This window comes from Leiobunum rupestre, chromosome 3, assembly GCF_980474605.1.
Source record: "Leiobunum rupestre chromosome 3, qqLeiRupe1.1.hap1, whole genome shotgun sequence".
NCBI lineage: Eukaryota > Metazoa > Arthropoda > Arachnida > Opiliones > Sclerosomatidae > Leiobunum > Leiobunum rupestre.
This window is the reverse complement of record NC_143386.1, coordinates 10,281,903-10,305,894: the sequence shown is the minus strand read 5'-3', so window position 1 is coordinate 10,305,894 and position 23,992 is coordinate 10,281,903. Positions and strand designations below refer to the sequence as shown.

Sequence of the window (23,992 nt, the reverse complement as noted above, 5' to 3'; positions counted from 1 at the left end):
GTGGATCCCATGGACCGTTCATGAAGTGGGCTTCCGTAAACATGGTAGCGTTATAGTTGTTAAAGCTGGGACCCTTAGTCTCCTAGCAACCAAAAAATATTAGACCCAGTCCACCACTGATTATTATAATGCAATTTTAGAAAACATATCGTTAAACCAAGCAACATTTAAATTTAAAGATAATTAAAATGTAGATAAGCCTTGGTTATATTAGTGACTCTCTCTATAGCCAAGATAGCAATGCTGCAATCTATTGACGCTAAGTGAAAATGCTATTACTCTGCGTCGACCGAAATCCGAAAACCATAATTTGACGTTGACGTCGTGTTCAAATGTCGTTAATTTCGCGTAAATGAAAACCAAGCTTAATATACAAAAAAAGTCTATAAAGAAAAAAGAAACGGCGGCGCGCCGATTTTCGAACAATCGGCGGCGGCGCGATCGGCGCGTTGAAAATTATCGGCGGCGGCGGCGTTTAGCGGCGGCGCAAGCCTCTACTCGGAAGTAATTAAGAATTAGCGATATCCATTTGTAGGCTATTTTTGAACATTACAATAATGTAATTTACATTCATGTATTTATTTATTGCAATAATAAAATTGAAATCGGCATATTTTGTTAGATTTAAGCGGAAATCACCAATGTTTTTCGAAAATCGGCAATCAGGTGTACAAATATTTTTCTGAGTGACTATCCTCTCGAACCAAAAGCTAACAAGTAGACAAAAAATGGAAGATTTTTTCCATTTAAATTAACACGTTCGATTGTCTTTGTCAGATCAAGTGCAAAATCCGTGAATTCGGAAAAATGGTAGCTGTTACGCGAGTGGTCTTATTTGAAAAGAGCGCCGTTGAAGCAACAACGGACGACTATCGACATCTACTGGTCACTTTATGAAGCTCAACTGCGTTTTATTGGTGATAAATACCGAGCATTTTAGTTGGCCAAGGTCGATTATTTGTGTAGGTCATTTTCGATAAGATACTGGAAAATTGATACAATTAATGTTGTTAATATAGTTCGTAAAATATTTAGGGTTCAAAAAACGATCAACACCCATTTATCGCCATTTGAGCTGAACAAAGGGACGAGATTATACAACAAGGCCTAAATAATATTTTGGCAAAAACAACAAAATTTCCAGCAATTCTCGGTGCGTACAATTTCGAATAAACATATTTGTAGTTTTTACTACCTCTACCGCGGCTCCGTCACACTAAGGTTCTGTTTTATCTCCATACAGCTGTAGACTGACTACGCGAGTTTAGCCTTCAGCAAATGTTATATTTTATACACGCGGGTGTGTAGAGCTAGCGCGTGATTCCAAGGACTGCTATCTCAAATTCGACGTCACAAAATTTCAATTGAACTATAGATAAAATGACGGGACGATTTTAGCACTAAGGAAGTCGTATTCGTTTTCTTTTAGGGTGTGTATTTCGGCGGGGATATCCTGGCGTGTTGGACGTTGTCATTTTAAAACAATTCTTAACTTTTACGGGTGTCAAATAGAGTTAATCTAATTCCCACAAAATGTCGCGGCGCTTCGCCCAATCGAATTTGAACAAGAATTTCCTGATAGCTGCTGAACAAAATGAAGCAGACTCTGTGAGGACTTTGCTACAAAAAGGCGCCGACTCGAACTTCAAAGGACTCTTTGGTCGTTCGGCCATGCATATTGCCACTCGAAATAATAACAAAGAACTCGTAAGAATACTGTTATCGAATAAAATCAACATAGACATTACGGACGATTTTGGTCGATCACCGTTATTCTGCGCTTGCGAATTTGGAACTTTGGACATGGTACAAATCTTACTGGACAAAGGTGCGGACACGAATATTAAAGCCAACAACGAAACGAGCCCGTTGCACCACGCGACATCTCGTGATAACGGTGAGCGGGTGATAACTCGCTTATTAGCGCACGGTGCTGATATCAACACCACCGACTCCTACAACAAGAGTCCACTGCACTGGGCGTGCGTCTATGGTGACTATAACGTTGTCCGTTTACTACTGGAAAAGGGTGCCGACCATGTTGCGTTGGACGAAGAGTACTCCAGCCCGCGTGACATCGCCGTACGTCACGGACATCCTGAAATCGCCGACTTAATTAAACGGTTTACCTCGCGTCGACTTAAAGCCGTGACTGACGTATCGACACAAACCGATGTATCGAGCGTCTATTCAATCGCGAGTGCGGTGGATTCCGACGATATAAAAGATTTGAAGTTGAAGTTGGTTTCGTTAACGGGTGATATAGAGGAGTTGGAGCAGCGTTTGAAATTGTTCGAGTTGGAGAAGCTGAAGATGGTCAAGAATCGGGATATTTTGAAGCCGCGTTTGGATGTCGCGGATAATTTCCTCAATTTAAGTTCTAATGACGAAGCGGAAAGCTTGAGATGGAGTGAAAGCAAGGATCGTCTGACCTCTGAATGGAACGATCTGATCGCCCAAGAAGCCACTTTGATTGAGAAAATTAGGACGTTGGCGCTGCAAATCAAAGTTCTCAAAATTGAGCGGGTGCAAGTGTTTCTCAAAATTGACGATATAGTGGCCTTACAATTACAAGTACAAGATGTTGCATAGGGATTTCTTTGGAATGGTCACAAGTAAAACGCCTTTATATTTGCAAATATTGATAACACATCGTCATACAAACTATAATATCATTTGCAAACTTTAATATTTTATGTTTGAAATCAAAAACTATCTCTACATCCAAAAAAATTGTTAATTATTTATAGCGACGTGTCGTATATTAAAATTGAAAATATTCGATGAAAAACTGGTGAGAATAAAATGTATGTAGATGGCGATAGCGTTCTCGTAAATCGAACGTTTTACTTTGCTAATAAACGATTTTATTTTGAAGGATAAACCCTGTGAATGTTTACCGTTTTTTGCCATCAGATATTGTATTGTTAGATTAACTTTCAATGAAAGTCTCAAACCAGGAAGAGCCTGAACGAATAATTTAAATTCATCTCTGCCACTAAAAAAAATAAATAAAAAACATTTGTTCGAATCGTTGAAAATGTAATCAATTATGTAAAAACATAATCTATTAGGCGCTGTAAATATCGATAACAATTTCCTCAAATTGGAAAATTAAATATTTTAAACTGATATTACTTTTTAAGGATTTTTTTTTCTAGACTAGTGTAGAGGTTAAGTTTTACTTTTGATTCGAAAAAATGATACGAAAATGACGTGAAATTTAAATTGGCGAACAGTATTAGGCTAATGGAATGAAAACTGCCTTTTTTTCGGAAAAATACAAATTTATCCGTAAAAATAGGCCTCGGCAATTTTCCAGAAATTTTTCTGATTAACAACTCTTTCAATTTAGACCCTTAATTATTTGTATGTGTTTGAACGGATTTTAACTTAAATTCTATAAAATAAAACCAAACCCATCCATGTATCAAACGGCATTTTCATAAAAAAATAGGTTTAAAATTGGTCAGTATATATTCTATTAAGTTGGTTAAGATTGTTTTCAAAAATAAAGGGGTAAATCACAATATTTCCCCCAAGAAATTTTAGAATACATGGTATAGTTTTATCCCAAAAAAGAGAAAGGTTCTACTAAAAAGCCAACAGCGGTGAAAATGATTAAAAAATTACATAAATAGTCTTCCTAAGTCATGGTCACAGTATAACTTAAATCGAAATAGGCCGATAAAAATATTATCCTACAAGGAGACTTCCCATCAGTACTTTTTTTTTAAGGCTAATACCCAAGGCACCACCTTAGGCCTAAGTCATCAAGCGACTTTTGAAGCCCCTAATTCAGGTAAACCTGTGAAAAAGAGGATTTATCTGATTGGTCGGAATTTACGGCCAACTTCAAGGATTTTTTTTTGCAGTCTAACGAATTCGCAATTCGCGAATCGGCAAGGTTGAAGCGATGGATTCTCCAAAGAAAAGGTTTGTTAATGTTTTTGATAAATGTAAATTAAATAACATTTAAATATAATTTGAATTTCATGTTTTTAAAAAAAGGCATTGTAGAATAGACTGATACAAAAACAGTGTTTTTAATCGTTAATATTTTTCAGGGATGCTCTTAAGCCGAGGCCTAATAATAGCTCAGTCAAAATTGCAGCAGACGAAATTGGTTTTAACGGTTTTTATAGTTTTGATATCTGTACATAGATGGCGCTGCTGTTGAATATATGTCACAGACTTACTTCCACTTCCTACCCTCTTCCCGAAATCCACTAGTAGTGAGGGAAAGAGAACAACTTGGGCGAAATATCTTTATCGGCCTATTAAGCTAAATGCTTTCAAAACGTAACAGTATTTACGTTCATGAGTTAAAATCGATATTTTATTTTCCAAAGGAAAAATAGTCCGTTTTTTCAGTTCAATTTTAGTCTGTGTCATCAACAAGGATTTGAATACGGAACAAAAACGTAAATGTTTCTTTAAAAATGGCTGTTTATATGCTACGTAGTTGTTAAAAAATTCGATGGGTTGATGACCACTCCGCGTAATCGATATATAAGCCTGTAGCTTTGTCCGTCTCAAAGTGATTACTTAACTGATTACAGATTATGCATTTCCAAAGACTGTACATGGTTCAATATAGAGACTTGGCACTCTGTAGCTTTGGCCATGGCCGCCATAGTGGTAACATTTTTCTCCCCACGATAAAAACTATTGTAAAAAAAAAACTGTGACGTAGTACTGCCAAGTCCCTATTCCTGTAATCGGTGTACTGATTTTCCAAGGCAGTTTATGTTGCTTTGAGGCCCTAGGCGCAATTTTGTTTTCGGGCCATTTATGTTAAAAACATAATTTTATAAATTATTTTTTGTCATTTTTGAGGCCCTAACAACCGAAAAAAATTATGGTTTTAGATTTGGTTTAACCTTTTTCTTCGCAAAGCTGGCAGGAGGCGCGCCTATTGGGTATGCTAATTTCGAATTTTAAAAGGATTAGATCAAAGTATCCAAAAGCCAATTGAATCCGCTCTTAAAATGTCATCATTTAAAAAAAAACTGCCTCCATAATTCTTTTAAGGGCATCAAAAAATAAAATACGAGTGCATTGTTTGAACATATATATATTTTATATTTTTACCTCTCCGAGGGGACAAAGTCCCCTAGGATGGGTTATAAAATTACCGTGTCCGTCCGTCTGTCCTGCGAACGCGTTCGCATTATTCGTGCAAAGGTTAATCATTGCGTACGCAATTTCTCGAAATTTCTGCGTTCGCAGTTTCTCGAAGGGTTGGCAAAACCACCCTGTGACGCTGAGCGTTAACGGATTCATTTGCGGTTTGGTGTATTACGTTTTTGTAATGTTTATGCGTAGGTTGTGAATGTTGAGATCGTGTTATGACGGTTGTGAGTGTTGAGTTTGTCGTGATTGTGTTTTGATGGTTGTGCATGTTGAGTTCGTGTTATGATGGTTGTGGATGTTGAGTCTGTTGTGTTTGTATGGGCGTTTTCTCTCCAACGTTTTCTAACTGACTTTGGGACGGACCAAGTGCTGAGTGTAATACTACCTCTCAATGTCCAATGGCAGGGTTTCCACCAATTGTTCACGGTATTCGTCTTAGTATCAATTTACGAATTTTTGGCGAAGGCCGGGAATCGAACCCGGGTCTGCCTCGTGCAAGAGATTTACTCTAACCACTCAGCCACCAACGCTTGTTAAGTTACGGTGTTTTTCTAAAAAACAGCTTTGGCGAATGTCATTTACAAAGTTATAACGTTTGGTACTATAATTTATTCTACATCATTTTAAATTTTTATAAATTATATTAATCTTATATTTAATGAAATATTTATAAATTATATTAAGCTTATATTTAATTAAATATTTATAAATTATATTAATCTTATATTTAATTAAATATTTATAAATTATATTAATATTATATTTAATTAAATATCTGAGTATTTTAATTTATTTGACCGTGTTCAGGAATTGAACTCGGGTCGCATAGTTACAATTAAAAAATTGATTTATTTACCTTTAAAATGCTAAATATTTAGGTTGCAGAAAATAAGTGTGTTCCATCGCAAAGAAACGGTAGAATGAAATGGCAATAAAACGAAACATTGTGAAATTGGTACGCGCGGAGTTGTCCGGTAGGGCAATGTAATTTTTTGTCTCCCTCAAGTCAGTTCCCCGAACTACCCCCTGCCGGGTTTTCGTCAGTTGCACTTTGCCCGTTCTTAACCCTCATTATGAGAGCGAGGAAAAGGCGCAGCGTTGTCATACGTACTATAATTATGGTACAAATACCATAATTTTGCATCATATTATAATTGGCACTATTATTTTGAGAGCGTACTATATAGTACCAAAATGGACCATATTTCCAACCTATTGTACTATAATGGTACTATTTTTTTATTAACTTTGTTTCTACTACTAAAATAATAAGAATTTCTTATTAACTAGACAAAGATCGTCGTCTGAAAGCCAAAACCACGTAACTTTATACTAATTTAGGTAGTTTTTGCTTTCAGGCGACGAAATTATTAAGCATACGTTCAAGTGTTGCCAGATCACTCGATAGTCGATACTATCGGAATCAGAATTTCTAATCGGCGCGCTCGGCAAAATTTCAAAAATCGTTTTAGTTTTTTTCCCGATTTCTATGGTCGATACTAACTCCATCCACTCCCCATAAAGAAACCGCACACGATAACATGCAACAAACACTTTAAATTACAGTAATTTATACTATTTTCTAATGGTACCATAATTTATATTCTTGTACTATAATGTTTTAGCCTTTGTACAATAATTCGGTCAGAAACATCTGGCAACACTGCTTGTTTGCTGATAAAAACGCGCCTTCGTACGCTGATCAGCTGACTGAGTAATATAATACAGATGTAAAAAAAATGATAAGATAGAATCACTGTCGCCATCTCTTAGTAAATATACAAAATTAATATTTAAAAAAAATTATGTGCAACACTGAGTTACGACTAATTATTGTGAAAGAAACTTTTGGTTACCAAAACAATTTATTTATTTATAAAATTGATAGTTTCGTACCACCTCAGGCGATAAAACTCAAAAAGGATTCGTTAAATGCCATAAATGTACAACATCAAGAGTTCAAACCCAAAACGTTTGCCGTAAATACCTTTAATGGTAAGAAATACCTTTCCCGTATCTCTTAATACCTGTGCCGATTAAACAACGCAAGACTACCTTTCAAGGTACTATTAAATACCACGATATAGTTGTAAATACCTTTCCGGTATCACTTATTACCTGCGCGGATAATAAAACGCAGGATTACCTTTCAAGGTAAATACCATGGGGTCTTTTTAGGTACCTTAACAATACCTTTATTTTTTACAGTGTAGAAATAACTTCTAAAATCGTTTATTCCCAGTTCCCGGCCTATCGGCGGAGAAGAAAATGTAATATCTTTTGTGGTATGTAAAGGTTTTAGTTATTTTACGCATATCACTTTCGTGGTAGATATTTTAAGCTTAATAAGATGGTTGTAGTTGAGGTTGCAACTAAATTAAAGTAATCTAGTTTCAGGTTTGGTTTTCCTATTCGTTGAGCAATGGGTTAGGTTAGGTTACTTTTATTAATTTAGCATGATGAACCACCGGCAAGAGAAATGAGCTATAATTTGGAAAGCAATAACTTTATGAACTCTTTGTATTGGGTAACGATAAAGCATTCTAAGTCGAACCAGAAAATGATCCACGGCGAACGGCAAAGCGTTCTACCGCGAACGACAAAGCGTTCCGCGGCGAATAAGAAAATGATCCACGGCGAACGACAAAGCCTTCTAATTTGAACAAAGAAGGTTTGTTCAATATAGAACATCTAAGTTCAATATTGAGCTATCAACCATCGTTCTTTATCGAACGAATATTTTTTGTTCATATTAGACCAAAATGGCGTTCTGTTACAGGGACAACCTTCTGAACGGCGATTTGTTCAAATTAGAACGATTTTTATTACCAGTGCAGGAAGACGGGGTGAACCATAAGGGCCATGGTGCACTTAGAGATCATACGGTCACACCTCCAAGTCCGACTTCTGTCAGGTAGGGACTAGAAACTGAATTTCGGCTCAGGCTAACGTGGAGGGTTCAGACATCCTGGCCGCCTCGTTGGAATAGGTAACCAGCTGTTTCCCGGCCATTTGGAATACACTCTCTACCTATCTAGGTAGTTTATCGGATAGATGCTGGAGCATCTACTCTCTTTACCCCAGCTGAGCGTGAAGTGGAAGCTTGGTCGCCCCATTGCCGAGTCTTTAGGCGGGATGAGTCTCTTACGTTGAAGGTGTGATCGTCTGCGGTAGGGTTCTCTCGCTGTTCGTCACCTGTCCGCGCTGTGGACGCTGGCGTAGGACACAATGATGAAGACTGCCGTTGATAAGGATCTTAATCCAGAAGCACAGAGCTATAAATTTGACTAAGATGTTCCCTCCCTAGCAGCCGTCCAGTTTTGAACTAGCAGCGACGGTTAAAAATTTAACCTCAGTTATTTTAAAATCTATAACAACTTCGCGAGATTACAGTATTTACATAAAAGCTTTAACCTTATATTAATTAAATTATCGTGTTGATAATATTTATTACAACCGTTTATACAATGGAAAATTATGTCACGCGAGTTAAGCAATAAGTTACGTTTTAAACAAACCGTTGTATACAGCCACGGCCAACTTAGATCTGTTCTCGCTGCATTCGCGCAAGAAGGCCCGCCAGCCTGAAACGACTCATATGTTAACGAGCGTATGTGAAATTCACGTTTTACGCGAAAATATTCCGCTTGGGGCGCCAAAATACGGGAGGATCTTCCTAATGCTTTCCTAAGGGATAATATGTTGTAAAGTGGATAGCTTTTCCGAATCTTTTTCGTAACTTTACCGATTTACGTATAGCCGAGTTTCTTATATGATTTCAAGTAAGTTTCATTAAAAATTTCAAGCCTAATATCGTAATTTTATATCATTTGGTTCGCTCACAATCTATTTTTGAAATCGGCGAAATTTTTAAGGCGAGGAAGCGTCTCCGCATTGGATTTTAAGCCTTGGAGTCGTCTCGCGCGCGAGATTTGAAAATGTAAAACTGAGAACAGTAAATAAAATAGTAAATTAAACACAGTTTTGCTCTTTTTTTAACTTCAATTATTATGTTTCAATAAAAGCCCCGTAATAAACATAATTTAAAATGGTAAAAGTTTGTTGTGTACCGTTCTGTAAATCTACAGATAAATATAAAAGCGCTGGACTGTCTCTCCATGAGTTTCCTAATGATCCTATCTTATGTAACGAATGGCTTAAAGCCATTGCAAGGAAAATAGTTTACCAAAGAAAAATAAATAAAATAAATTTGATTTGAGTTGAAAAGTATGTCTAGAAAAAGCGAGGGGAAAAAAGTCTTAAGCTCGCATCTACTGAGATAACTGAAAACAAGAAAACATTAAAACCGAAGAGAGATCTGACTTATTACTAATTATTTCCGAAAACAGTGAAGAAACTATGATTAATTAAAAAGTTTCTATCATTGAAAAAGCCAGAAGCGCGCGCAATTTAAGTATGAAATAACGAAGAAGAGTGTTCCTCATAAAAACACCACCGAGGAAACCATATAATATTTAAAGAAAACTGTAAATAAACTCAATTCTACAATTTGGAGACTTAACAAGAAAATTGACCAACATAATAATGAGAAACTGAAAAATGAATTAGAGCATTAATAATAATCAGCTAGGCTAATACCCAAGGCACCACCTTAGGCCTAAGTCATCAAGCGACTTTTGAAGCCATTAAGATTAATGTCAATATTGATTCGTTAAAAACTATTGAGAGGGCAGCCAATGAAGATTATTCTAGTCAGGCACAATTTTTATTAGACTTAATTCAAAACTTTCCCAAAATAAGTCCTAGATGGTCACACGACACCATTAGACAAAGCGTTCTGTGGAGATATTGTTCTCCGAAGGGATACAGATATGCCAGAACATTGCTAAAGCTACCATACAATTCAGCTTTAAAGACTTATATGGGCAAGCTAGATGGAGAGAGTGGAATAACAAATCTAATTAAAGCAAGGTTAACTCTTGAAGCGGAAAAAATTAAACCATCACGAGAAAGTGGTATCAATCGCAATTGATGAGATGTCGTTGAATAGCCAATTTATATGACCCAGTTTTTGGATGAAAATTTGCAAGACACAATCCTGAAACTGCAGAAGAGTTCCAAAATTCACCAACCCACCGAAATATTGGCTAGAAATATTGTAAATCGGTTACATCCCCCTCTTTTGGACAATTTGATGCACAACATCTTTAACAAATTTGAAAAAGTTAAACAACTCGATTATAAACCAATTAGTCGAAAAGTCTTTAAACTTTAAATATAATATATATTAGGCGAAATTTAATATAATACACAAGGAGATTTAATATTTAACCCAACAAGAAGATTTAATATACAACATAACTAGGAGATTTAATGTAATATAAAAGTTATTAAATTTTATTAAAAAGTTTAAATTACTTGGTTGAATTAATTACAAAGTTCTAGCTGGGAGGCACCGTATAGGACATTGCATACGCGCGATACGACTCCAGGGCTTAAAACCCGATCATTCCGATCCGGAGACGATTCCTCGCCTTAAAAATATCGTCGATTTCCAAGTAATATTGTGAGCGGACCAAATGATGGAAAATTACGATATTATGCTGTAAATTAATAATGAAACTTTTACCATTTTAAATTATGTTTATTACGGGGCTTTTATTGAAACATAATAATTGAAGTTAAAAAAAGAGCAAAACTGTGTTTAATTTACTATTTTATTTACTGTTCTCAGTTTTACATTTTCAAATCTCGCGCGCGAGACGACTCCAAGGCTTAAAATCCAATGCGGAGACGCTTCCTCGCCTTAAAAATTTCGCCAATTTCAAAAATAGATTGTGAGCGAACCAAATGATATAAAATTACGATATTAGGCTTGAAATTTTTAATGAAACTTACTTGAAATCATATAAGAAACTCGGCAATGACGTAAATCGGTAAAGTTATGAAAAAGGTTCGGAAAAGCGATCCACTTTACAAAATATTTTCCCATAAGAAAGCATTAGGAAGGTACTTCCGTATTTTGGCGCCCCAAGCGGAATATTTTCGCGTTAAACGTGAATTTCTCATACGCTCGTTAACATATGAGACGTTTCTAGCTGGCGGGCCTTATTGCGCGAGTGCAGCGAGAACAGATCTAAGTTGGCCGTGATACAGCGAAATAAATATATTCCAGTAAATGTGTAAAACATTTAATTTATAACATTGCATTATTTACAAATATACTTTCTTCTATTAAGATTTAAAAAAATCAGACTGTGGTAGGCGCTTTAGAAAAAGCCCGCCTTAAAATCAATAATAATTATCATAATAATTATAATTATTATTTAATCAGCTTAGTCCCAAGTCATCTAGCGACTTTTAATACCTTACGTAATATTGACTCACGTTTCACGCGCAAGAAAAGGATGATGTCATAGTGACGCCCGTTTCACGCGCAAAAAAATTATTACCTTAGATTGACGTACGTTGCACGCGCCATAAAATAATTATTAATCATCAAACTTAGGCCTAAAGTTTATACTCTCCTAGCTCATTGTGCTGGGCCAAACTTTGAGGGATATTAACGATAATAGACACTCATACTTCGCCGGAAAAGAGGTACTCGTTATTCGCTAACACGTAAGTTATACAAAACCTTTTCGAATTTTAACATAAAAGAGATCTGAACCTTTGTACAAACATGCAGGAAAGATAGCCACTACACACATTTTTGTTTATTTTAAGATAGTCCTTTGGATTAAATGATTAAAACTTCTATAAATCAAAGCTTCAGATGTCTTTAAATCATGGTAGAAACTTTGATAAAAAATATCTTGATTAAAAGTAGCTTAATTCCAATTCGCCGCGCTGAATTTAAATTTGAGTAACGAACGTAGAAATTGTCATTTAACCAAAATTAAATGAGCGCCGGTTTTCAATTTTGGGGGTGAAAGAGGGCTTTTGCGATTGGAAAGCAATTTCATCGTATGTGAATGAGGAGCACATTTTGATTAATATATTAACCTGTTATATTTATTATCCAGAATGGACCAGCCGGAAGATAAGGGCATACATGTAAGCGAGAAAAAAAGAGGGATATCCCAAAAAAGGTAAGTCGAAATTCGGATTCTCCTTATTAAGGGCACCTTTTTTGTTTAGGTAAAAGAAGGAAGCAAGATCAACATGGATTCAGCGAAAGCCCCGACAAAACGGACACTACAGACTGTGAAACAGTTGTTTTAAAAGCTCTCAATTATGACCAACTGCAACGGACGTAACTATGTTTAGTGCAACTCCACGTCATTAATAATAGTTTAATCCGTTTTGGTTATTACGCAGGGTATCAACGGACCAAATGGGAAACGTGGATATTAGTCAGAAAAACGAAATCACGCGCAATTTGAATCTCGAGAACGGACAACATCAGGACACCACATCGATCCCAAAACAGGTGGTCGTCTTTAACGCAAAAGCGGTTTCGTTGAGTGCCCCAAAGGAAGACCAATCGCAACTGATGTAAACACCGCCACTATTGGATTAAACGCAACGCAACAGATTCGTTAATATTTTTTTCCGATTAATTCCGGTATGCAGGACATTTATTGTCCATCATCACGTCGAAATAGAAGGGGAAGCTGATTTCGCCATAGACAAACTCCCAAAAAGATTGCGTGTTGTTGAAAACGACAAAAACGATCAGCCTAACGCTACATCAATTCCGTGCCAAGAGGAAGCAATTGCGTTACAGAAACTCAAGGACGATCAACCGGAAAAAAGGTAACTGCCACCGCTATAGTTATTAGTAATTAACAGATTAACCGTTTTATTTATTCTACAGAACTTTAAAAGGCCAAGCTGAAAATGAGATCATTCGCCATGGGTTAGATCCCAAAAAGAACCAACGCCTCAACATTCCGTCGGATTGGGAAGCAATTTCATCGTATGTGAATGAGGAGCACATTTTGATTAATATATTAACCTGTTATATTTATTATCCAGAATGGACCAGCCGGAAGATAAGGGCATACGCGATAAAAACGAGAGGAATCCCAAAAAAGGTAAGTCGAAATTCGGATTCTCCTTATTAAGGGCACCTTTTTTGTTTAGGTAAAAGAAGGAAGCAAGATCAACATGGATTCAGCGAAAGCCCCGACAAAACGGACACTACAGACTGTGAAACAGTTGTTTTAAAAGCTCTCAATTATGACCAACTGCAACTGACGTAACTATGTTTAGTGCAACTCGACGACATTAATAATAGTTTAATCCGTTTTGGTTATTACGCAGGGTATCAACGGACCAAATTGGAAACGTGGACATTAGTCAGGAAAACGAAATCACGCGCAATTTGAATCTCGAGAACGGACAACATCAGGACACCACATCGATCCCAAACCAGGTGGTCGTCTTTAACGCAAAAGCGGTTTCGTTGAGTGCCCCAAAGGAAGACCATCGCAACTGATGTAAACACCGCCACTATTGGATTAAACGCAACGCAACAGATTCGTTAATATTTTTTTTTCCGTTTAATTTCGGTATGCAGGACATTTATTGTCCATCATCACGTCGAAATAGAAGGGGAAGCTGATTTCGCCATAGACAAACTCCCAAAAAGATTGCGTGTTGTTGAAAACGACAAAAACGATTAGCCTAACGCTACATCAATTCCGTACCAAGAGGAAGCAATTGCGTTACAGAAACTCAAGGACGATCAACCGGAAAAAAGGTAACTGCCACGGCTATAGTTATTAGTAATTAACAGATTAACCGTTTCATTTATTTTACAGAACTTTAAAAGGCCAAGCTGAAAATGAGATCATTCGCCATGGGTTAGATCCCAAAAAGAACCAACGCCTCAACAGTCCGTCGGATTGGGAAGCAATTTCATCGTATGTGAATGAGGAGCACATTTTGATTTATATATTAACCTGTTACATTTATTATCCAGAATGTACCAGCCGGAAGATAAGGGCATACATGTAAGCGAGAAAAAAAGAGGGATATCCCAAAAAAGGTAAGTCCAAAATCGGTTTCTCTTTATTTACGAGACTTTTTGGCGCCAAAAAAAGGAATTAACTCAAATCACAAAAGGATTATAACTTTAAAAGGTGTTATAAATATATATTCCTAAGATATTACATTTCAATTAACCATTATCTAGTTTTTATCCATAATATTTATTTTCCTTCCCATATATCCTATTATAGAGTGCATTTTGAATAAACACTACTTAAATGGTTTAGGAACATTTATCAAAATTGATTGTCTTAATGTAAAAATAAAATTATCTGATGATGCAACATTTTTGTTAACTCTTTTGTAGTCTCGCGTTATAAGGTTTTAATTTCCATGTATTCGTTTATAGAGTGCTTTTGAATAAATATAACTTTCTTAAATAGTTAAGAAACGAATATCAAAATTGTGTTTCATAAAGATATTAAAACTAAATGTAAGAAATGTAAACATGTACTTGCTGTCTAGCGTGATGAAATAATTTCATTATTTTTATCTTATATAAAATAATTCGATAATATTCAGTCGTCCTATGTACCTCCTTTGTTTCCCATTAAAGTTCAATTTACCCCTTAAAATATTTGTTTTTTTTACTTCGCCGCATTTTGAAATATTTGTTTCCGTTAATTATTCTTTGTACGTCGCAACTCGCGAAAGGTTTCCATTATATAAAGCATACCTTGCGGGTCCTGGCTATCGGAAATATTACTTCTTGGCCATTACCTTGGAGGGTGATTTGTTTAAGCGCCTATTCTATTGTTGTGAACCATAGAACGTCACTACACGGAGGGAATAAAGTAAAATAAGCCGCAGGTAGTATACTTCGGTAAAGCTGAATAAACGACGACACCGTACAATAGTATATAAACTACAGTACTACGGAAAATTTACCTTATTTAGTGTAGTCCAAACAATATTTGTACTAGATTATGTGCCATATTACGCTTTCTGCTATTGCTAAAATTTTCAACTTCAAATGGTGGAAGTTGTCGAAATACAAAGTTTAAATTTCGCGCTTGCACCTATGACAACAGATGGCAGCATGGTGCTGTGTTTTTGTTTGAAAATAACGTAATAACGCTCGTTCTCTGTTATCTGAAACCAAAACTAAAAACAGTAGAAAATAAATCGTAAAGCTCAGAGCTCAAGTTTCATTTTTGTTCTCTAAATCTTGGTAGTCCGAAATAAATATTTTGACGTTAGTTTCTAATTTTTCTACAGAAGTGATACTAATATAATAACGTTAGGTACACGAAATTAAATATCATAGTTTAGAAAGTAATCCGGCCACCCGAATTAATGGCTTTAAAAATCGCTTAATGATTTAGGCCCAAAGTGGTGCCTTCGGTACTAGCCTAGCTGATTATTATTACTTAACTTAATATAAAATGTGAATAGGATATTTTGTATTTATTTTGTTTACTTACTTTGATATTTTTCTAGGGGCACAATTTACGGGGGCACAGATACCTTTTGAGGGGGCCGGTCGGCATCGCTGGCTACTGGCCTGATTGTCTGGCTGGTGCCAATGAATCCAGCGGACTAACTCATATGACCACGACACATACTCGAACGTTAAACACGTCCCAAATTCTACTATGGTTGATAGAAAAGAAGTAAATGATATATTAGATAATATTACAACAAATGCAGCCGTTGCTGACGACGTAATCTCTCCAAAATTTAAAAAAATTAATGAAACTTTCTGAACCATGATTGTTTCCCATAAATTTAAACTTCACGTCGGGTTCGTATCCAGATGCGTTAAAAAGGTCTTATCTGCGCTATCCTTAAACGAGGCGACACAAATGAGCCGGTCCTATAACGGTACGGTAGGTATTCTCGAAAGTATTCGATACGCGTTTGCACAGTTTTTGTGAAAAATATAGTATTATTTCTAATCACCAATTTTAGTGAGAGCGCATGGTTACAAAATATACCCGAATTGTTCGAAATTGGTATACAGCTCTGAAAATTGATATACACTGCCTTGAACTATACTCTCAACTACATAAATTTTATTTTTCAAAAAAACCGTCTGTAAAAACTTTTATAAGCAATAAACGCCCTTGTTGCCGAGGACGCGCGCATCTTAGTTTAAACGCGTTTTAAAATAATTTGTTCTAAGTTGCACCGCATCGCAGCCACTTTAGGAATAAAAAATGGTAAATCGCGTGTAGCTCGCGTGGTAAAGGTGATAAAGTTATGATTTTTTTTTATGGTAATACGTGTCACAGTGCTACTTAAAACCTGATAATGAACCACATCGAGGTATTTTTTTTACTTGACTTTTTTACCATTTTTCATTTTTCTCCATAGGGAAAAATGGTAAATCGCGTGTATCTATGACACGTATCACCATAAAAAATTTCATAACTTTTCCACCTTTACCACGCGAGCTACACGCGATTTACAATTTTTTATTCCTAAAGTTGCGGAGATGCGTTGCAACTTAGAAAAATCTTTTTACAAACACAATTAAACTAAGATGCGCGCGGCCTCGCCAACAAGGGTGTTTTTTGCTTATAAAAGTTTTTCCAGTCGGTTTGTTTGAAAAATAAAATTTAGGTAGTCGAGAGTATAGTTCAAGGCACGTGTATATTAATTTTCAGAGCTGTATACCAATTTTGAACAATTTATCACCATGCGCTCTCACTATTTGGTTTTATGAAAATAGAGCCTTAAAACCAGTATATACAAATATTATGAACAATTTAAACGAGGGGAAATATGTAATAGCAGACTTTCTAGACCGCAGAAAGGCATTTGATCTGGTTAGTCATGGATAAACCTCTTAAAAAACTTCGTATCCAGGGTATCCGAGGTAAGTAACAAGACTTGATCAATTCGTATCTAACCCCAAGAAGTTGTAAAACTAGGGTTAACAATGTATCATCTGACTCCAAATATATCAAATGCGGTGTTCGATTTTATCGCCCCTTTTGCTTCACCTCGTTGTAAAAGATTTATTCAATCCTGATGATAACGACTCACTAACCCTATACGCTGACGACTCTCTCATTTTAGATAACGATGTTCACTTAAATTTTCTGTTTCAAAAATTAACTTAACTTTAAACAAAATATATAATTGGCTCTCCAACAACGCCTTTTGAGCGGAATGTCTTTAACACAGTAAACATGACCTTAGCCAATAAAATCAAGGAAAAACTTCAAAACCTAAATGTCTGTTTTAATATTAATCAAATAACTAGAGTAAATACATGTAAATATCTTGAAGTTTGGTTCGATGAAAACCATACCACTTGGAATGTTCATATTGATAAATTTGCTTTGAAAATTTATTTATACGATAATTAAAAACCAAAAAATATTTTGTTAAAATCTCGGTTTACGCTACAAATAATCAACACCTTATTTTCGGTATCGCGACTCGGGGTTAAACCTTAATTGCCAATCGTAATCGAATTCATAAATAACAAAACCGAATGGTCAGAATCATGTAAATAAAACCGTATTATGAGCCAACCAATAAACACCTTAGTGCACTTACAAGGAGACGACCCGAGGTGTAACCCACCGATTTCGCTTAAACTCGGTGAATAAGTAGACCTTAACGTAACTTCAAAATTCCCAAAGGAAAAAGTTACGCTGGGCTTTTTTTTGCCAGGGCAACCGAAAAGGTTTTTGAAAACACCAAATCCAAATTTCTTTATGTGATTTAACAAGGGAAAATCACATATTTCAAGGGACCCCCCACCCCCATGAAAAAACAAAGAAATTTCAAAAAATTAAAATTTCAAAAAAAAATATGTAAATTGGCCAAATTTTTGTATTTTTGGGTAAAAGCGAGGGAGGTAGGGTAAATTGAGGTAAGTTAAAATATTTGTGAATAATTGCTAATTAAACTAACAAAATAGAATTTTTTTATTTAAATTCGACTAATTGGACCAATTTCCAAAAATTGGGTAAACGCGAAAAACACAATAAATTTTGGTTTATGTATGTTAAATACGAGAAATGTTAATTTTAATTTATTTGAGTTAATTCGTCTGTATTGGACAAAGTCGATTAAATTGGGTAAATACTGATAATTTAAGGTAATGTTAATATATAAGGGAAAATCCGAGTTAAATTCGGTAAGAGATATTTAAGTAAATTTGTCTAAATTAGACAAAGACGATTAAATTGGGTAAATACTATTAAAATAAAAAATATTACTTTAGACAAATGCGAGTTAAATACGGTAAGATGAAGTACTAAAAATATATAAATTGGGAACATTTTAGTATTTTTGGGTGAATTATTCTGTCGTTGGGTAAATGCGAGCGAGCTAGGGTAAATGCTCATAAATTGAGGTAACTTGAAGTATTTGTGAATATATGAACAAAATATAAGTTAATTCAGATATATTTGACTTAATTTGATCAATTGGGTGAAACCGAAAAATTAGGTAAAATTTGGTAAAGTTGAGTGAAATACGAGAAGTATTCCGCAATGTAAGTAATAAAGGGTAAATTTTAATTTATTTTGTTTAAATCGTCTAAATTGGACAAAGTCGATTAATTTGGGTAAATACTGATAATTTAAGGTAAATGTTAATATATTACGGAAAATACGAGTAAAGTTCGGTAAGTTACGACTAATTTGAGTAAATTCATCTAAATCGGACAAAGTCGATTAAATTGGGTAAAACCTAATAAATTAAAAAATAATTTAGTAAAATGCCAGTTAAATACGATAAGATGAAACCCTAAAAATATATAACTTAATTGGGAACATTTTTGTATTTTTGGGTTAGAGATACAATTATTGGGTGTATTCTTCTGCGTAAATGCGAGCGAGTAAATGCTCATAAATGGAGGTTAGTAGAAGTAGTTGTGAATAAATTAACAAAATATAAGTTTATGCAGATAAATTCGACTAAATTGGATCAATTTAAATAAATTGGGTAAAGCCAAAAATACAATAAATTTTTGTAAATTTTTCAAGAATAAAATTAATTTTTACTACATTTAATCTAGTTTTTCTAAAATTATTTCGATTTACCAATCAAGCCGTGAAATTATCTGTTTCCTGTTATTATCTTAAATTACCCGAAAATGTTAAATTTATTAGCACTTTTACTTACCATATTTTATAAACATTTATCAAAATACTTAAATTTACCCATATTATTAACCTTTAAGCAAATTTTGAGATTTAATGAGATTTAATCTTAATTAATTGGCAGCTCTCAAATGCATTGCATTTTCCAAAAATTAATTTGCAATAATCCAGATTTACTATTAAGTACCCAAATTAGGTAGCGTTCACCCAACATTACTTGGTCTTGCCTATGTTGCCGGCATTTATCTTATGTTTACATATTTTCCCTACTTTATTCGTATTTGCTCAAATTCCTCGCATTTACCCAATGACAGAAGAATTCACCCAAAAATAGTAAAATGTTCCCAATTTATATATTTTTAGGTTTTTATCTTATCGTATTTAACTTAAATTTACTTACATTATTTCTTTTAATTTATTAGTACTTACCCAATTTAATCGACTTTGTCCAATTTAGATGAATTTACTCAAATTAGTCGTAACTAACCGAACTTTACTTTATCTTACCGAATTTCACTCTTATTTTCTGTAATATATTAACATTTTCCTTAAATTATCAGTATTTACCCAAATTTATCGATTTTGTCCAATTTAGACGATTTTCAACCAAATTAATTAAAATTTACCCTTTATAACTTATATTGCGGAAACTTTATCGTATTTCACTCAAATTTACCAAATTTTACTTAATTTTGCGGTCTAAATCAAATTAGTCAAATATATCTGAATTAACTTATAATTTGTTCATATATTCACATTTACTTCAAATTACCTCAATTTATGAGCATTTACTCTCTCGCATTTACCCAACGACAGAATAATTCACCCAAAAATTCTGAAATGTTCCCAATTTATATATTTTTAGTTATTCATCTTATCGTATTTAACTCGCATTTACCTTTAGTAATTTTTACCACCGTGTCTGTCTGTCAGACCTGCGAACGCGTTCGCATTTGTGTAGCAAAGTGTAATCATTGCGTACGCAGTTTCTCGAAGGGTTGGCGGTGAGCGTTAACGGATTGATTTGCGGTTGGGTTTGGTTGGAGTTTTTTCGTCAACGCTCACCGGTTATCTCGTTATTGTTATGTTGTACGTCGTGAATGTTGATTTCGTGTTGTGACTGTTGTGGGTGTTGAGTTTGTGTTATGATTGTTGTGGATGTTAAGTCTGCTGTGTTTGTATGGGCGTTTTCTCTCCAACTTCTTCTTAATGACTTTGGGACGGACCGAGTGCTGAGTGTAATGCTACCTCTCAACGACCAATGGGAGGGTTTCCACCAGTTGTACACGGTATTCGTCTTAGTATCAATTTGCGAATTTTTGGGCGCCGGCCGGGAATCGAACCCGGGTCTGCCTCGTGCAAGAGATGTACTCTAACCACTCAGCCACCAACGCTTGTTAAGTTACGGTGTTTTTTTTAAAACAGCTTTGGTGAATGTCCTTTACAAAGTTATAAAGTTAGGTACTACAATTTATTCTACATCATTTTAAATATTTTTAAATTAAATTAATCTTATATTTAATTAAATATTTATAAATTATATTAATCTTAAATTTAATTAAATATTTATAGATTATATTAATCTTATATTTAATTACATATTTTAGTATTTTAATGTAAAATGTGATCGCGATCAGGAATTGAACTCGGGTCGCATTCTTACAATGCGGATAGTTCACCGCCGAGCCATTGACTTCCTTAGGGAAAATATTCAAGTAAAGGAACAATTATGGTTATGAACTAAACGGATTAATACAATATCTGTATATATTGTTTATTGAATGATAATTATTTAAAACTCCCGCGGAAACTATATCAAAGTAATAATATAGCGCCACCGTATGGAGAACTATCAATCAAACCGGGTAAAAAATATAATATCTTCAATTTTTCGAACTTTATTCAAATCTTGACTTGTCTAAAAAACGCAAAATTAACGTATATAAAGCCATTGCCGTCAATAAAGAAGATTTAGTCTTTCTTAGTTCTTGGCTGTCAGACGAACTACTACAGGACGGGGTCCTGGTGTCGGTCAAAAGTTATGAGGTAACTTTGCGGTTTTAATTAGTATGTTCGGTCTTCGGTCTTCGGTCAAGAAAAGAGTTAAATTGTGTTTCGCGTTTGGAACGTGTTTAAGACTGAAAGTGTTAAAGTAATTGTGAACTAACTCAAGTCAACTGTAAGATAAAATTGATTGTTTTTATTTTTTGAATTGGAATAACCTAATTATACCCTTGAAATTATCAACTCAACCTGTGAGTCTAATTAAGTAGATTGGAAGTAATTAGTAGCGAACAGCTCTCAGCTGTTAATTAAGGCAAGAGTTTATAGTAAGGTAGTTTGAATTTAGTTAAAATTACTCAGTATAATTTATGATATTTACTTAAGTGTAAGTATGTTTTGGTTTATTTTTCAATCACGATGAACTAAGACAAATCTAGTCTTAGACACTTGAGTACCAGTTCTGTACAATTAGGTAGGAGGGATATATATTGTTGGGTTATTGATGAAAGTTAAATCTAGAACGTTCCATAGACTGTTTTGAATAAAAATAAACATTTATAATTTTGCATAATTCTGGTTGCCATTTTATTTTCTAATCACTCGCCCACAACATTACAGTTCTGGCAATCCCGAATCAACTAAATTTTCGATATAACAGCGACGGGAAATTATTATCGTAAATTTATCGCGCGGCCTTAGAGAATATTCTTTTAACAAAATTTCGATAAACTATCGTTTAATTAAAATCGGCCCTATTCCGTTAAAATTATAAACCAAAAAGCGAACGGTCGTTATAATACCCTCTGTAGATATTTCTTTCATTAACTTTGTATTATATTCAACTGACAAACTTGTACTGTAAAAAGGGTTTAATTCAATTGTGCATTGTTATAGTACGTCTAACTCACTGTTGTAACTACTTAACTAATGATATTCTGAATAAATTAAAATTGGTCGTTTCGTCTCAATTATTTTAATTATAATTGAAATTTTATACCGGGCGGGATAGAACTGGGATAACATTTTTAACAAATAACTCTAAATTGCGGAGATATATCTTTAAGGGTTATCTCGAGAAATTAATACCACTAGGGACAATTATTCCGAGGAGAGGTATATTTTGGCTTGCCAACTTGTTATATTTTACTCAAGACAAGTTTATCGTACCTAGAAATGGAACCAAAAATGAGTATACACTGGCAATGTGAGTTTAGGACGATTAGAATTTGAGTTTCACCCACGCGTTATCTGTTTCTGCAAATACGCTCTCGATTTCCGAATTTATAATTTGAGATAAAGCTGATAACCGATGTTGTTGGTTATTGGAAAATGGCTGACCAATAAATTAAATCATTGATCTTAAGTAAGAATGGAAATAGTAATGAAATATTAAATTATACAAAATTGAATTTTGTAACCGCCCCGAATGCATATTCTACCGAAGTACCACGTTTTTTTCGTATTAAAATTAATGGTCCGATTGCCATTGTTTTACTTTCTTCATAATTTAATGACCGTTGGTGGCTTCTTTTCGTTAATCAAAACAAGGGTATAAAATTTTGATTATTTTGAAAAGAGTAACAACGTGTTTTACTGAATATTTTACTTTGTCTGAAGTTCTGAACCTCATTAAAATTCGCTGAAAATTTCACCAATAGCGATCTTTTTTTTTGATGACAGTACTAGTCGACCCTACAAAAAAAACTGTTGAAGACAAGCTGAGATTATTCACTTAATTGACGTATTTTGTAAATTTTAGCATAAATGTTTAAGTTGTAATTTACTATTTTTGTTTTAAAGTAGTTTGACAAATTTAAGTGCCATTTTTTTATGTAATACGGCTTCAGTGCATTTGGTGCTCATTTATTGATGTTTTTTTATATACAGAAATCGGTGTCGACCCAAGGCCCTAGACACCAGCACACAATAGATTATTAATCAGAGTGAGAAATGTGTAATGGCCTCGCCAACGGGGGGGTACGTGGCGCAGAGTTGGGGACACCCGTGGCGGAAGTATTCCGACCTCCCGTTGGGGGATTCGTGGTCGTCCTCACACGGCCATCCACAAACTCTACCTCTCAGACGCCTGGGATTACAGGAGTACGCCACTTCTCCCGGCAATGTTATTGAGGTTATACAGTGCTTTTTACTTAGAGAAAAACGTGTTTTGTTAGTTTTTCATTTCTTCAAATTGATATAACGTACGAAATTTTGGTCCAAATCATTATCAACTTTAATCGAAAAACTATGAATAAATAACAATAATAATAAAAGTTACGCGTGACGTCATCCTTTGAAATTGCCGTTCAACCGTTCATTAGCACAGAAGTACTATTTGTCATACTTGTAGTAATTATGTTATTAGTGAAATTAACTTATAGGTTTAATATAAGATATATTATAGGCCCAGCTAGAGCATAGCGCCGATTTGATTTGGGTCGGGGGCGGCGTTTCACCTAAATCATCCGGCGGCGGCGTGACTCGCCGATTTTTCAAGTTCCTCGACGGCGTTGGGGCAAACCTTTTTCCCCCCTTTTGAAAATTTGGAGGAAAAATAATTGCATAATGTTTTTGCAGCATAAAAAAAAGTAATGTAGAAAATTTCAGAAACAAAATTCGGCGGTGAGATCAAAATTTATCGGAGTCGGCGTTGGCGGCGCTCCGAAAAGTAAATGAATCGGTGTGTTGGATCGGCGGCGCTAGGCTCTAGGCCCCGCTACAATAAATATAAAGGGGTGCAATCACAATATCTTCATCGTAATGCTGACAGTTTTTGGGGTGGGAGGTGAATCGAGTCGAGGCCTAATTTGTGTAAGAAGCCAGAGTAA

At 34.9% G+C, this 23,992-nt stretch overlaps 2 protein-coding genes across 4 annotated transcripts; both read left to right on the top strand.

Annotated features, from left to right (window-relative positions):
- The first annotated feature begins 1,197 nt into the window (after positions 1–1,197).
- Positions 1,198–2,819, top strand: LOC149949448 (uncharacterized). The gene has a single exon (XM_090167794.1). It carries the CDS (start codon positions 1,534–1,536, stop codon positions 2,590–2,592), a length of 1,059 nt encoding a protein of 352 aa, XP_090023920.1. The 5' UTR covers positions 1,198–1,533; the 3' UTR covers positions 2,593–2,819.
- Positions 2,820–11,593: 8,774 nt separating this feature from the next.
- Positions 11,594–14,401, top strand: LOC149949447 (uncharacterized). 3 transcript variants are annotated; one of them, XM_090169225.1, is made up of 11 exons: positions 11,595–11,718; positions 12,123–12,352; positions 12,418–12,594; positions 12,673–12,855; positions 12,917–13,018; positions 13,078–13,300; positions 13,366–13,541; positions 13,622–13,804; positions 13,866–13,967; positions 14,027–14,092; positions 14,286–14,401. In XM_090169225.1, the coding sequence occupies exons 3-6, from the start codon at positions 12,434–12,436 to the stop codon at positions 13,187–13,189; spliced, it is 558 nt and encodes a 185-aa protein (XP_090025351.1). In that variant the 5' UTR covers positions 11,595–11,718; positions 12,123–12,352; positions 12,418–12,433; the 3' UTR covers positions 13,190–13,300; positions 13,366–13,541; positions 13,622–13,804; positions 13,866–13,967; positions 14,027–14,092; positions 14,286–14,401. The 3 variants fall into 3 exon arrangements, with proteins under 3 accessions (XP_090025349.1, XP_090025351.1, XP_090025350.1); XM_090169223.1 differs by having other exon boundaries at positions 11,594–11,718; positions 12,917–13,300; XM_090169224.1 differs by lacking the exons at positions 11,595–11,718; positions 12,123–12,352 and having other exon boundaries at positions 12,376–12,594; positions 12,917–13,300.
- Positions 14,402–23,992: the final 9,591 nt, after the last annotated feature.